Source organism: Triturus cristatus, chromosome 7 (assembly GCF_964204655.1).
Source record: "Triturus cristatus chromosome 7, aTriCri1.1, whole genome shotgun sequence".
In the NCBI taxonomy this organism is placed as follows: Eukaryota; Metazoa; Chordata; class Amphibia; order Caudata; family Salamandridae; genus Triturus; species Triturus cristatus.
The window spans coordinates 1061753596-1061767533 of record NC_140590.1 but is presented as its reverse complement, the minus strand read 5'-3'; the positions used below and the strand labels follow the sequence as shown (position 1 = coordinate 1061767533).

Below are 13938 nucleotides of genomic sequence, written 5' to 3'. Positions count from 1 at the left end.
ATTTTTTTAATTACTGTAGCAATTAAAGAACACATGAAAAGGAAAGAAATTTGATTTTTTTTTAATATATCTCATTAAATGAAGTCTTTCTTTTCCACAGGGATCAATGAGCAAGGCCTTTACAGAATAGTTGGAGTAAGCTCGAGAGTTCAGAAATTGTTGAGCATTTTGATGGGTAAGTAAATCAAACCGACTTGTAAAGCTTTTATTCTCAAGATAACTGCTCCCCACTGGTAGTGGTGGAAAATTGACATTAATTTCTTAAGCGCACTAAACTATAGAGATGGGCCTCGAGGCGCTGCTGCAAAATAATGGAAGCGGAAATACCAGATCTGGTGCCCCTCTATCAACCAAGATTTCCCAGTGATGTCAGCAGAGTCCCACTTGGTGCCATTGCTTTCTATCTACTTATAATGCCGTGCCTCCAGAATAACAAGCTACCTGTGAGACTGTGCCTCTGCAGCGCACCTGCAGATCTAGGCCGTATCACAGCCGTTCTTAAACTTTTGACTTCTGTGGACACCCACGGAATCATTACTGGAATCTGCGGACCGCAATTCAGTCATTACTGGTAGCCGAGGGGCCCGGCCTAGGCCTTTTCTCCCATTTGAACATCAAAACAATACACAAGCAACTGAACACCAAACAAATACACAAATGATTAAATGTGTTATTTAATTCACAAACAAACGTATAAAGAAATGGAGAAAATCGACATTTTGATTTTAGTAATAGATTTGGGACTTTTCTACATTTGTGTTTTTAATTCTAAACTTTAGCAAACCACTTTTGTGTTTATTGCTCCTAATGCCTGCTCTCTTTTTGTTGGGACTTCAGTTGAGGCCACCCGTTTTCCATACTATATTCAGTTTGCTGTACTTGTGCTGCTCCCATTAATCAAACTAATGATATTACATTTCATCCTCCAATTTCAAATTCCTTCATATTTACAGAACGTTTTAAAATGATCATTATTTGCTACTTTATGTATACTTTATTAGTTTTCTAATATTAAATTTTGTAAAGAGTCATGGACCCTTGATGTAGGTGTCATTGGACTCCTGGGGGTCTGCGGATCACAGGTTGATAACCCCTGCCATAGAAGCAGTGCTTTGTAGGCATCAAGGCACGGTAGGTGTTAAAGCCTGTGAACCACAGGCTAAGCAACGGAAAAGTGAGTGGGCTGGCAGGACCTGTTGGCACTGCCCACACAGAATATCATCCCAGTTAAGAATTCTTCCTTTGGAACTTTGTCAGAGCATCCTCAGCACATACTGGCAAGACGCCTCTGCAGTGGTGTAGCATTAGTCTTCACTGCCCCCGTGTTGCAGGGGGTGGGTCCGAGGTTCTGGGGCGCTCACTCTGGCACTCTTCATGGGCGGCGGGTCCCTGGCCTGAGAGCTCATGACTGGGTCCGGAGCGTGGGGGAGACCCCCTCAAGCTTCATTATGCCACTAGGTCTCTGCTATGTATATCAGCTACTGCAGTTTGCCAGGTATCAGTGAGTTTGGAAGGTAGCGGAGTTTATGGCAGCGAAGCTCTACTTATGAAGCGGCAATGTAATAAGTAGTTTAGCTGTTATTTTCATATTCGTATAAACTATGGAAGCCACTACGACGCGTGCTTCTCTTTTTGAACGAAATGCGGAAACTGGCTTGGCAATGATGCTTTACAATATAGGGCGAAAATGTGAAAACTAGGATAGTACTTTACATACTTCAGATTGTGTATGAACTGGCTTGTCTGTGGTGCTTTACAGTCAGTGTGCAAATAGCAAAGCGGATCCTGTTTCAGGACACAATGAGTGTGTGTAAATGCTGGGATAATGGCAGTATTTGTGACTGTATATACAGCTGTGTATATATAATCTATACTACCACAAGCATGCAAATCTCAACAACCTCCACCGAATATAACACACCCCAGCCACCCTCAATGGAAAAATACTTTTGAACCCGTGCCTCGCCTGCGTGTTACACAGGGGCAGATGCACAGATATTTACAATGCTGACATCGCCAACCGCATTCACACGTACAACCTCGATTATCTCTATCACCAGACTCTGGCTCAGTACCAACTGCTAATGAATTGTGGACTCTCTGGCCCCTCAAGGGCTACTTCTGTCAAACGAGAGGGCTAGCTGAGACAAGGAGATAGCAACATCATTTACAAAGAGTTTCTAAACTCAAAAATAAAACGGGCAGCTTCCTTCAGCATTCAGATTCCTCAAAGTAGCCATCTCCTTTTATCCTTTGGGTACAGGTCATCTCATGTCCTCTACCGTCCACCCAAACTCAAAGCCAGTTTCAAGAACAATTTGCAGAATACCTCACACTCAGCCAAATGCTATCTTCAAACCGTGCCTACCTAGAGTATTTTTATATTGATTGGGGCACCATTAAGTCCAAGCCATATGTAGGCCTTAATATCCTATTCCACTTGCTGAACCTACACCAACTGTCCACCTTATGCACCAGCAGTAAAGTCAGAATCCTCAAACTCATCATCACAGACACTTTGACAATCAGATGCCAGCCCCCCATTGACTGTAACTGGTCTGGCCCTTACACCACTCCCTTTTGTGCATCATTATTCCTCTCACAGAAACCACCCAAGAAAACCTGGATATCCCCCTTCAAATATTTGCCACCACCCATTATTGAAGACTGAATTCCACCAGCGCTTTTTTGTCTGCAGATATCAAATCATCTAATGGCATATAATCATGTCATTGATTACCTCGCCAGCACCATCGCAACTGAAAACAGCACACTCTAAACTAAGACAACCTTAGGTCAGCCAATCTCTTAAAAAAAAGACTACTTCATTACATAGGGACAATGTGGCTTTCCTTCAAATCACTGAAATTTTGCAACTAGCCTAAAACACTGATTACTAACAAGCCATCTCCACTGCACAGTCCTGTTAAAAGGAGGATTGGAAGAAAGTGCTGCTGAGGACTCGACATTAGTGGGACAGTGTTGGCTGTCATGTAAGGAGGGTGGTGAGACAAAAGTGAAAAAAATAATCTGTCTTACTTTGTATGCACGGTGGCGTCCTCCTCGCTTGGGTCTCCAAACAGGCAGGTTACAGGAAACTCTGTAACAAATCCTGGCGCTACTTTCATGCTGCATGAGAGCAGCAACAGGATTGGAGGGATCGGCTTCTCGCGCCTCTCCCAAGGGCACTGGAGTCGGGGCCGGACTGGCCGTAGCGGCACCGGGCATTTCCCCGGTGAGCCACCAGGGTTGGGGCCAGTTTTTGGCCCCTGGGGGCCTGTTTTGTTACAGGGCTGTTTTTGCAGCATAGCTGCAATATCGGCCGCTGTAATGAAATTGGCCGAAACCGGCCGTGGCGAACGGCTCGGCCGCACCTCCAACCCCCAGGAGGCCGGCCGAGCACTTTGCCAGGGCCAGTTTTGGTTCCCAGTCCGTCCCTGACTGGAGTCCTATGCGGTCTCTAACCCAGCTCTCCTTGTTAGAGAGGTTTAAACTGTGCATGTCTGGCTGGCCGCCAAGCAGTCTTGCGAGCTTAGGGAGCTTAAACCACTCCTCCTCTGGCCAGTCTCACCCCGCCAGCCACTGATGAAATAGGAAAACTAAAATGACAATAACTATAGTTATCATTGTATTTTTCCTTTTGTTCAGTGGGGCGAAGCTACTCCTCCCCTCCCCCCCCCTTAGTGGAGCAGCTGCCACTGCAGACCTCCATTTCATAAGCCTAGACAAGCAGTTCTTCAGAGTTTTCATGTGCGAGTCGAAAGTAATTTTTTTTTTTTTTAAAGCTTCATTTATATTTTCCTTAATACTAAACATTATAATTTAGGTCCACATTGTGCATAGCAGCCCAAAAACGTATTTATATAATCTCTTTCCTCGAGTCCAATACAAACTTAGTGAGAATACCCCGTTGCTCGTTCCCTTCAGTGTCCTGGTAAAGGCTCTTGTTCGGTTTGTGAACTCACCAATGTTAGAACTAATAAGTGGGACTTAAAGGGTTGCCATATATCAAGCGGTCTAGATGTTGGGGGGGCTTGAGCTGAGCATATAATTTGCTGTTAGTATTGCAATATGACAAGCTAAACATCCACCTCTTTATTGTCGGTGGGTATGTGCTTCCCCAGTTTATTGCGACTTCCTTCTTGGCCAGCAGCAGTGGTAATGCGCAAAAGCACTTGGAGGATTTGGGGAGATCTTTAACATATCCCAGTAACGCCATTAGAGGGGTAGAGGGGGATGGGTTGGTTAATCATTTGTGAAAGTTCATCGAATACCTGCTTCCAAAATTGGCCCACCTTATCACATGTCCATGTCATATGTGCGAAGCCTGCCATCGGGGTGCTACTCCGAGGGCAAGTGTGTGGTCGGGATGGATCCATGCAATGGACCCTGGCTGGGGTAACGTACGCCCGTCGCAAGAATTTGAAATGTAATATCTTATGTTTGTGGTTAAAGGAGACTCTGCTTGTTTGTTCGCAACAGAAGTGCCATTGGGTGTCCGTGAGGAGCTGACCCAAGTCCTGTTCCCAAGCCTGTCGTACCCCCTCATCCCTGGCCGGGAGCAGAGCAATAGCTGCTTTTTACATTTTTGACATTAGGTGCTCTCCACTGCTATACTTGATAAGGAGTGTCAGCGGTGGAAACTCTGGTGGTTCTATAGGGTAGCCTGGAATTTGCGACTTTAATGCTCTTGCTCTTTGCAACTGGTATAGTATGAGCTGCTCCATGCCTGTAGCCTCTTTAACCCCTTCCCTGCTAGGCCTATTTCCCCCCCCCCCCCCCCCCCCCCGTGCTAAGCCTTTTTTTGGCTATTTGGGGTAGTTTGCGCTTAGGCCCCTGTTAACTTTTGACCAAATAAGATATCCGCGCCAAATTTGCGTCCTTTTTTTCCAACATCATGGGGATTCTAAAGGTACCCAGGGTTTTTGGATTGCCCTGGAGGGGACCCAGAAGTTAGCCAAAATACTGCTAAATTTTCTTTTTTTGTGGAAAAATGGGAAAAAAGAGCTCCAGATGAAAGCGTCTGTTTTTTTCCCTGTAAATGGTATCAAAAAAGGGGTTGTGGTGCTGAAATCACCATCTTCCCAGATTTCAGGGACAAGCAGACTTTTGTTATAAAATCAACATTTTTTACACAGTTTGGGATTTTTGTGGGACATAGCCTATTTTTGCTATTTTTTGTGCTTTCAACCTCCTTTGAGTTAATGGTAGAAATGGGTATGAAAGCAATAATGGATCCGGGAAAGCTATACATTTTAGAAAAGTAGAAAAAATTCTGAGTTCAGCAAGGGGTCATTTGTGTAGATCCTTCAAGGTTTCTTTATAGAATCTAACAGTTAAATATAGGAAATTTTTTAAATTAGTTGAAAAAAACAGCCGTTTGTGTCAACGTTTTAGCCTGTAACTTTTTCTAATTATGGCAGCTGTTTGAAAGCAATATACCGTTACATCCGCTGGACCTTTCTGGTTTTGGGGATATATAGGACTTGTAGGTTCACCAAGAACCCGACGAACCCAGAGCCAATAACTGAGCAGCGACTTGCAATGATTTTTTATTATATACCAGGTATATAGCAACTATTCTGGGAAAATGTATACATGGAAAAATCGTTATGAAGGACACCTATGTATTTCTGAAATGGAAACAAAATATAGAATTTAGAAACAGTAGATATTTGCACATTGCCGAAATTGGGAATACCCATACTAGCATGAGAATTATAGGACATTTTTCAAAATGACTTCTTTTTTACACATTCTTTCCTTTGGAAGGCAGAAATGCATCGAAAGTCAATAGGTAATAACAGTTGCTCTACAATTCTGTGTTACCCTAAGTCTCCCGATAAAAATGGTACCTCACTTGTGTGGGTAGGCCTATTGCCCACGACGGGAAAGGGCTCAAAATGCAACGTGGACACCACATTTTCACAATGAAAAATTACCCCTTTTTTTTGCAAAGTGCCTAGCTGTAGTTTTTTAACCCAAGCTCTGCAGGCACCTAGGGAAACCTAGCAAACCTATACATTTTTGAAAACTAGACACCCAGGGGAATCCAGGATGGGGTGACTGGTCTGGCTCTCACCAGGTTCTGTTACCCAGAATCAGAATCCCTTGCAAACCTAAAAAATTGTCCCAAAAACATTTTCCTCACATTTCTGTGGTGGAAAGTTCTGGAATCTGCGTGGATCCACAGAATTCTACCCACCCCGTGTTCCCAAAAGTCTTCCGAGAAAAATGGTATCTCACTTGTGTGGGTAGACCTAGTGCCCGTGACAGGAAACGTCCCAAAACGCAACGGGTGGACACCACATTTTCACAGTGAAAAATTACCCTTTTTTTTGCCTAGCTGTAGTTTTTTAACCCTAGCTCTGTCGGCACCTAGGGAAACCTGGCAAACCTATACATTTTTAAAAACTAGACACTCGGGGCATGCTGGGAAGGTATGGCTTGCGTGGATCCCTCAACTTTTTCTTAAACCAGAATCCCCTGCAAACCTCAAATTTTAGTGTGGAAAAGTTGTGGCATCAACGGACTGACACAAATTTCCTACCACCCAACGTTCCCCCGGGTCTCCCGATAAAAATAGTGCCTCACTCGTGTGGGAGGCCCAAGTTCCCGCGACAGGCAAGTGCCCAAAACATTTTGTGATAGGCAATTTTGATGTTTCCTCAGTAAGTTTTGGGCCCTTGTCTGTGGCGGGTACTTGGGCCTCCCACATGAGTGAGGCACCATTTTTATCGAGAGCCCTCGGTGGTAGGAAATTTGTGTCAGCCCGGTGATGCCACAACTTTCCCACACAAAAATGTGTGGAAAAAGTGATTACTGCAGTATTGCAACTGTCATAGATTCCCATGGCTTGTATCATTTCCCGTCGTCGGAATGGGAGTTTCGGTAAATAAAAAATACCATAGCAGTAGGTATAAAAGAGAAAGAAAGGCCTAGGCCTCATCTCATCTCATTTTGTAGCATATCCACCTCTTTTTATAAAAGAGACCAAAATAATGCAACGACCAATCAGATTAGCCTCACCCCATAGAACCTTTCTGAGAGAGCCTCAGATTTTCTACCGCACGTTGTGCAAGGGAGTCTCCACTGAGCGCTGCTCAGTTTTCTCTTAAACTTCTTGGTTTCAACTATAAATCTTCAACTTTAAAACTTCAGGATGTCTGACAAGGAGAAGAAGGCTTTGTTCAAAGCTTGTGCCATCTGCTCAAAAAAGAGGCTTTATGTGGAGGACAAACATAAAGACTGTATTTATTGTTTGTACCCGGACCACAAGCATACTGACTGCAAGATCTGTAGGACCTTCTCTTCAAAGACCTTGAGAGACCGTGAGGGACGTCTACTCACCTGGCTGCAAAAATTGAAGTCACGCAAAGACCCTGTTTCAAGTGACAGTGATGATGCCTCCTCTGCGACATCTTCGAGGAGATCACAGAAAAGGGGTAGGTCTTCACCTTCAACTTCCTCTGACCCCCCTGCCAAGGCCTTACAAAAGACCTCTGATAGGTCTGACAGGCGTAGTCCCATCAAATCTCGTCACCGAGGTGTAAAAGAGAGAGAAGGACTGGTTTCTATGAAAAATCTGCTAAGAAGATGAGCCATGGGTCTTCTGTCTCACCTCCTCCTTCTGTGAAACTAAAACTTTTCAAAAAACCAGCTTCTGTACCACTTGAGGTGAAAGCTGACAGGAAAAGTAGTCCGTCTACGACGACAACATCAGTTCTATCGACGTCGACGGGCTCGTCGACGAGAAGTTTGTCTCTATTGACTTCGTCGACGCCGCAAGCTGAGGTACCTGTGAATATCTCCTCGACGCTTACAATGACTACTTCCACGTCGATGAGGATGACGACGATGGTGTCGACGACGTCAACGGCTTCCAGCTTTATAATGACGATGGTCTCGACGATGGCCCAGTCGACGATCGCCCTTTCGTCGTCGACGGTCCAAACTCCGTCGACGGTGACTCAGTCGACGATACAAAAGGTGGCAATCTCTATCAGAAGACGTCCGATTACCCCGGAGATGACTCCTCCACGCAGAGTGACACCACTGCCTCCGGCGCTCCTTTTGGAGGAAGAATTTTCAGAGGATGACGACGGTCCTTACAGAGATGCATACAGCTCATCCCAGTTACGTGTGAAGTATCAAGACTCAGACTCTGAGAACTATTATATGGAACAACAGCAATATCTGCCGCATTCTAGGTCCCAGGAACATTCGCAACCGGGCATGGTTTCCATGCCGTCTTCACTCTTTGCTGACCTGCAATTCATGCTGTTGGATTACAGGAAGAGGTTTCCGACTCAATCTTCCGGCCCAGAGCCAAGACGAGGTTCTCCGCCGCCTCCTCCGGCTCAACTTTCTAGTCCAGCTGCTCCTCCGCTTCCTCAAGCTCCGGTTCCAGAGCCAACACAACCTCAACAGAATGTTGTCACTGTTCAGGATGACTCATCGGATGATGGCTTGGGCAGGGTCTCAGTCCCAGTTCCAGAGAGGGAATGGGACGACTACATTATTCCGGATCCCGCTTCTCCAACTCTGGATCCAGCTGATTCTCCTCCAGCAGATATTGGAGGTTTGCACAATTTAATGGAAAGGGCTTCCAAACATTTCGATCTACCCATCCATTGGTACAATCGGAATGTTTTCTTTGATTTCAAAGAACCTTATAAGAAATCTGTTCGTTCTATCCCAATTGTGGGCCATGTCTGGGATGAGGGGATAAAGGTTATGAGGTCTCAGCAACTGTCATGCCTGTTCTTCCTCGACTGAAGAAGAAATACAAAGCTCCAGAGGATAGCCCCGCTTGTCAGGTCAGCCAGCCGAAACCGGACTCTGTAATTTCTCAAGCGGCCCAAAGAAAATCAAGGAATACGTTGGCGCCCCTCACCACACCACCGGATAAGGAGGGTAGACGACTTGATAATGTTAGGAAGAGGTTCTCTTCTATGTCCAGCCTCCTGGTCAGGGCTGCTAATGCCTTGGCAATTCTTGGACGATATCGCCAGATGTGGTGTGACCTGTCCCCGTATCTAGACCAGCTACCCGAAGACTCGAAGGCTGACGCCAAGAAAATCCTAGAGGAGGGAGAACATTCCTCCTCGTAAATTGAGTGCGCAATGGACATTGCTACAACAGCTTTCCGCTCTGTGGCATGGGCGGCAGTCCTTCGACGGCAAGGCTGGCTTCGGGCCACCTGGTTCTGCCCAGAAGTCCAAAATAAAATCCTGGATCTGCCGTTCGTAGGGAGATGCTTTTTGGAAAGCACATTGAAGATGCAGTGTAGAATATAAAAAAGGACACGGAAACTGCAAAGTCCCTTGGGACTTTGCAATAGTGCCTTTCAGTGAAGCGAGAGGAAGAGGTTTCTCTTCATACAGAGGTGGATACCAGCAGCAGCGCTATTCTTCCTATTCGCAGCCATCTTAGTCTTACAGGCCCCAGTATTCAAAATGTCAAGGCCAGTCGTAGTCTTTCTCTCGCCAATCCTCTAGAGGATGACAAGGGCGCCAGGGGAGAGATTCCTCTAAGTGCCAATAGCGGCTTCCCGGCTCTGTCTACTGTTCCTACGCCCCCTGTAACACCAGTGGGGGGCAGGATATCCCAATGCTTCCACAACTGGCAACTCATAACATCAGACTGATGGGTCCTCAATATCCTCCTTTTTGGCCATACACTGGAGTTTCAACACCTTCCACCCTCCAGAGCCCCTCACGCCACCATATCCAAACATCTGCACCTTCTACGTCTAGAAGCTCACCAACTACTTCTCAAAGGAGCGATAGAGCCAGTACCTCTGTCTCAGCGAGGCAAAGGATTCTATTTCCGGTTCTTCTTCGTTCCTGAGGGAGCTCAACACCTATCTCATAAAGCTCTCGTTTTGGATGGTATCCCTATAGGACATTTTGCGGCTCCTCAACCCAGGGGATTACATGGCCACCCTAGATCTCGAGGACGCATACTTCCATGTTCCCATCCACCCTGTCCACATGAAGTTTTTACGCTTTGCAGTAGCCAAGAGCTACTTCCAATTCAAGGTCCTACATACATTTCGGGCACAGATCCACGCCACGGATATTCACAATGGTCTTAGCCCCAGTCGCAGCGTTTCTCAGAAAACAAACGCTAGAGGTTTTTCCGTATCTGGGCGACTGGTTGGTGAAAGCGCTGTTTTCTCAAGCAGCATCAGAGGCAGTCGAAAGCTGCATTCAACTCTTCAGTCATCTGGGACCCAACAAGGAGAAGTCAGTCCTCTGTCCTTCCAGGTCGGCCAAGTTTCTGGGGGCTATTCTAGACACAGCTTGTTGCAAAGCTTTTCCATCAGAGGAAAGACAGCAAAAACTGATAACCTCCGCCCGTCGATTGCAAGCACGACGGTCTGTCGGTTCGCCTTTACAAATCTCTTCTAGGATCAATCTCATCTTGCATTCCCTTAATTCCGCATTGCAGGCTGCGAATGCACCCGCTCCAAGAGCAGTTGGACTTTCAGTGATGGGAAATAGAAGGCTCTTTTGACGAAAAAGTAGTCATCACTCCTCTTATGAAAGACCCGGCCAGCTGGTGGATGGTCAGACAATCTCTCTCAGGGTCTCACCTTCACAGTCACTCCAGCTCCTCTGATACTTACCACAGACGCCTCTCTAGAAGTCTGGGGAGCGGTCTTGCAAGACCTTCAAGTGAGTGGCCGCTGGCAGCCCAAGCAACGCCTTCTCCACATCAACCTAATGGAGCTAAAAGCGATTTGTCTAGCTTTGCAGGCTTTCCTTCCGAGAATCCACCGTTCCGGTCCGTACGGACAACACGACGGCCATGCATTGTGAACAAGCAGGATGGAACAAGGTCTCAGCTGCTGTTCAAGGAGGCCCAGGAGATTTGGGAGTGGGTTATCCAGCACCAAATCTCTATTTCGGCGGAACATCTTCCTGGTGCCCTCAACACGACAGCGGATACGCTGAGTCGTCTCAAATCCGTGAGTCACGAGTGGGAATTAGACCAGCACACTCTGGAGAGTTTTCAATCTTTGGGGCACTCCGTTCATAGACCTGTTTGTCACTCCAGAGAACAGGAAATGCCGGTTCTACGCAATCAGGGAATTCCATCAGGGATCATTGGGGAATGCGCTTTCAATGGCCTGGTAAGGCGCCTTTTTTTACGCCTTTCCTCCAATTCCGCTGATCCCAAGACTGCTCAGGAAGCTCAAAGTGGAACCCTGCAGAATGATTCTAGTGGAACCGGCGTGGCCCCTCTAGTTTTGGTTTACAGAGCTTCTTCTGCTCTCCCAGGATAATCCAATTCACCTGCGTCCAATTCCCTCTCTATTGACGATGTCCCAGGGCAAAGTGGTACATCCGGATCCAAGCTCGCTTCAGCTGACAGTGTGGCTCCTGAGCACAGATAATTTCAAAGCTTGACTATCCCTCAAGAATGTAGAGAGGTGCTAGCTCAGGCCCGCGCACCAGTACGAATAAAACCTATCGTTCGAAATGGAAACGTTACTGCCTGTGGTGCCGCCAAGAGAACATTCATTCTTTCTCTTCTGCTCCTCATCAGATCTTGCAATACATTTTGACTCTGGCCAAATCAGGGCTCGCTCATTCCTCTATCAAGGTGCACCTGGCAGCTATCTCTAGATTCAGACGAACAGCTTCTGGCCCTTCCCTCTGGTCTGCAAGAATCGTGAAAAAAAAATTAAAATAACTTTTTAGGGTTTTTCCTCCAGTTAGACCTCCGCCACCCATGTGGCAGCTCAACTTGATCCTTGCTCAACTCATGAGACCTCCTTTTGAGCCAAATCATAGGACGGACCTTAAGTTTCTCCCATGGAAAGTGGCCCTCCTTCTCTCTTTGACATCAGCCAGGAGGGTTGGTGAACTTCAGGCTCTCACTATTAAGGATCCGTTCTTACAGTTTAAAAAAGACACTCTCATTCTGAGGACAAATCCAAGATTCATCCCAAAAGTCCCTTCGGACTTTCATTTGAATGAACCGGTCATTCTCAAATCTTTTTTCCCTCGACCTACAACTCCAGCGGAGAGGTCTCTTCATTCTTTGGATGTTCAAAGATGTTTAAAATTTTATCTCCAGCGCACCAAAGACTTCAGGAGATCTACTCAGCTCTTTGTCGCTTTCAGTGCACCTCGCAAAGGTTTTCCCCTTTCGAAGCAAGGGGTTGCACGATGGATTGCCAGCGTGATCCACTACTGTCATCAAGTGGCTGGTAAGCCCCTAGAAGGGCGAGTCCGGGCGCACTCGACAAGATCAGTTTCGTCTTCTGCTCTTATCGCTGGAGTACCGATCAAAGACATTTGCAGGGCAGCTACATGGAGCAGTGCCCATACTTTCACGAGACATTACTGCTTGGACTCTTCCACGCGCAGTGATGCTGCAGTGGGACAGTGAGTGGTGAGCTTTCCCTTCTAACTCTCCTTCCTCTTATTGGTTTAGCACATTTTGTATCTGATGTTTACTGACTAGTGTTTTGGTAACTAGTATTTCTTATGATGATATACACAGGGTTATTCTATGATTTATTCCACAAAATTGTACGTTTTTTCTAACTGCTAGCTATTCTGATGCAAGCTATGGGAATCTATGAAAGTTCCAATACTGGAGTAAGAAAACAAGTTACTTACCTGTAACTTTGGTTCTCCAGCATTGGTAACTTTAATAGATTCCCATGCGCCCACCCTCCTCCCCTGGGAAAGCTCAGCCTTCAGCATGTTCTGTTATACTGTTACACAACGGCTACGAAAATCTGAGGCTCTCTCAGGAAGGTTCTATGGGGCGAGGCTAATCTGATTGGTTGTTGCATTATTTTGGTCTCTTTTACAAAAAGAGGTGGATATGCTACAAAATGAGATGAGGCCTAGGCCTTTCTTTTTCTTTTGTACCTACTGCTATGGTATTTTTTATTTACCGAGACTCCCATTCCGACGACGGGGAATGAAACCAGCCATGGGAATCTATGAAAGTTACTAATACTGGAGAACCAAAGTTACAGGTAAGTAACTGGTTTTCTTTTTTTGGCTAAATTTGAAGTTTGCAGGGGATTCTGGGTAAGAAAACTTTGGGTGATCCCGCAAGCCATACCTCCCTGGAATCCCCTGGATGTCTAGTTTTCAGCAATGTGTGGGTTTGGTAGGCTTCCCTAGCTGGCCGCCGAGCACGGGCTCAAAAACCCAGGTGACCTTCCCCAACCCCCCTGCAAAACCAGGTTGTTTTGTGATAGGCAATTTTGATGTCGCCTCAGTAGGTTTTGGGCCCTTGCCTGTCACGGGCCCTTGACCCACCCACGCGAGTGAGGTACCATTTCAATTGGGATACTTGGAGAAAGGCAGGGGGTAGGAAATTTGTTGTTTCTTTCTGCAGCGTGAACCTTTTGGCACAATAATGCAAGGAAAATGTGACAGACACATTTTGAGGTTTGCAGGACATTGTGGGTAAGATAACTTGTTGGGATCCGCAAGAGAGACGACATGTACTCCCATGGGTGTTTAGTTTACGACAATATCTACAGTTGGTAGGTTATTCTTAGATGGAATGTACACCTTGGCAGATCCATCTATTCCTCAAGTACACACACATACTGGTTGGATTTAGCACGAAGGCGAGTGATGGTTCAGTATATAAAATTTTATTAACGAGATTTCACAAAAATGAAATGCACTGTCAATGATTGAAAGGGCAAAAAACTGAACCAGTGACTCGCAGCTCGTGAGCTGTAAAGCCACGTCAAGGCCCCAACCCCTTTACAGGCCATTCACACACCTTTCATACATGATACACACAATACCATTCACACCACCAGGCACGAAACCGAACACATTACAACATTCACAAAAAGGGACAAGGTACACCATGCTTGAGGAAGACAGAAAATACAAATATTTCTGCACAACCACCTTTTCTTCAAGCACACAGACCTACTGGTTG

At 46.1% G+C, this 13938-nt stretch overlaps 1 protein-coding gene across 3 annotated transcripts in view; it reads left to right on the top strand.

Moving 5' to 3' along the window:
- The window catches only part of ARHGAP26 (Rho GTPase activating protein 26), a 1692117-nt gene that overhangs the window by 850591 nt on the left and 827588 nt on the right, over positions 1-13938 (top strand). For all 3 annotated transcript variants that reach the window (XM_085618129.1, XM_085618128.1, XM_085618130.1), the window contains exon 14: positions 101-175. In XM_085618129.1, coding sequence (XP_085474255.1) covers positions 101-175 — 75 coding nt within the window. The remainder of the gene's footprint in view (positions 1-100; positions 176-13938) is intronic.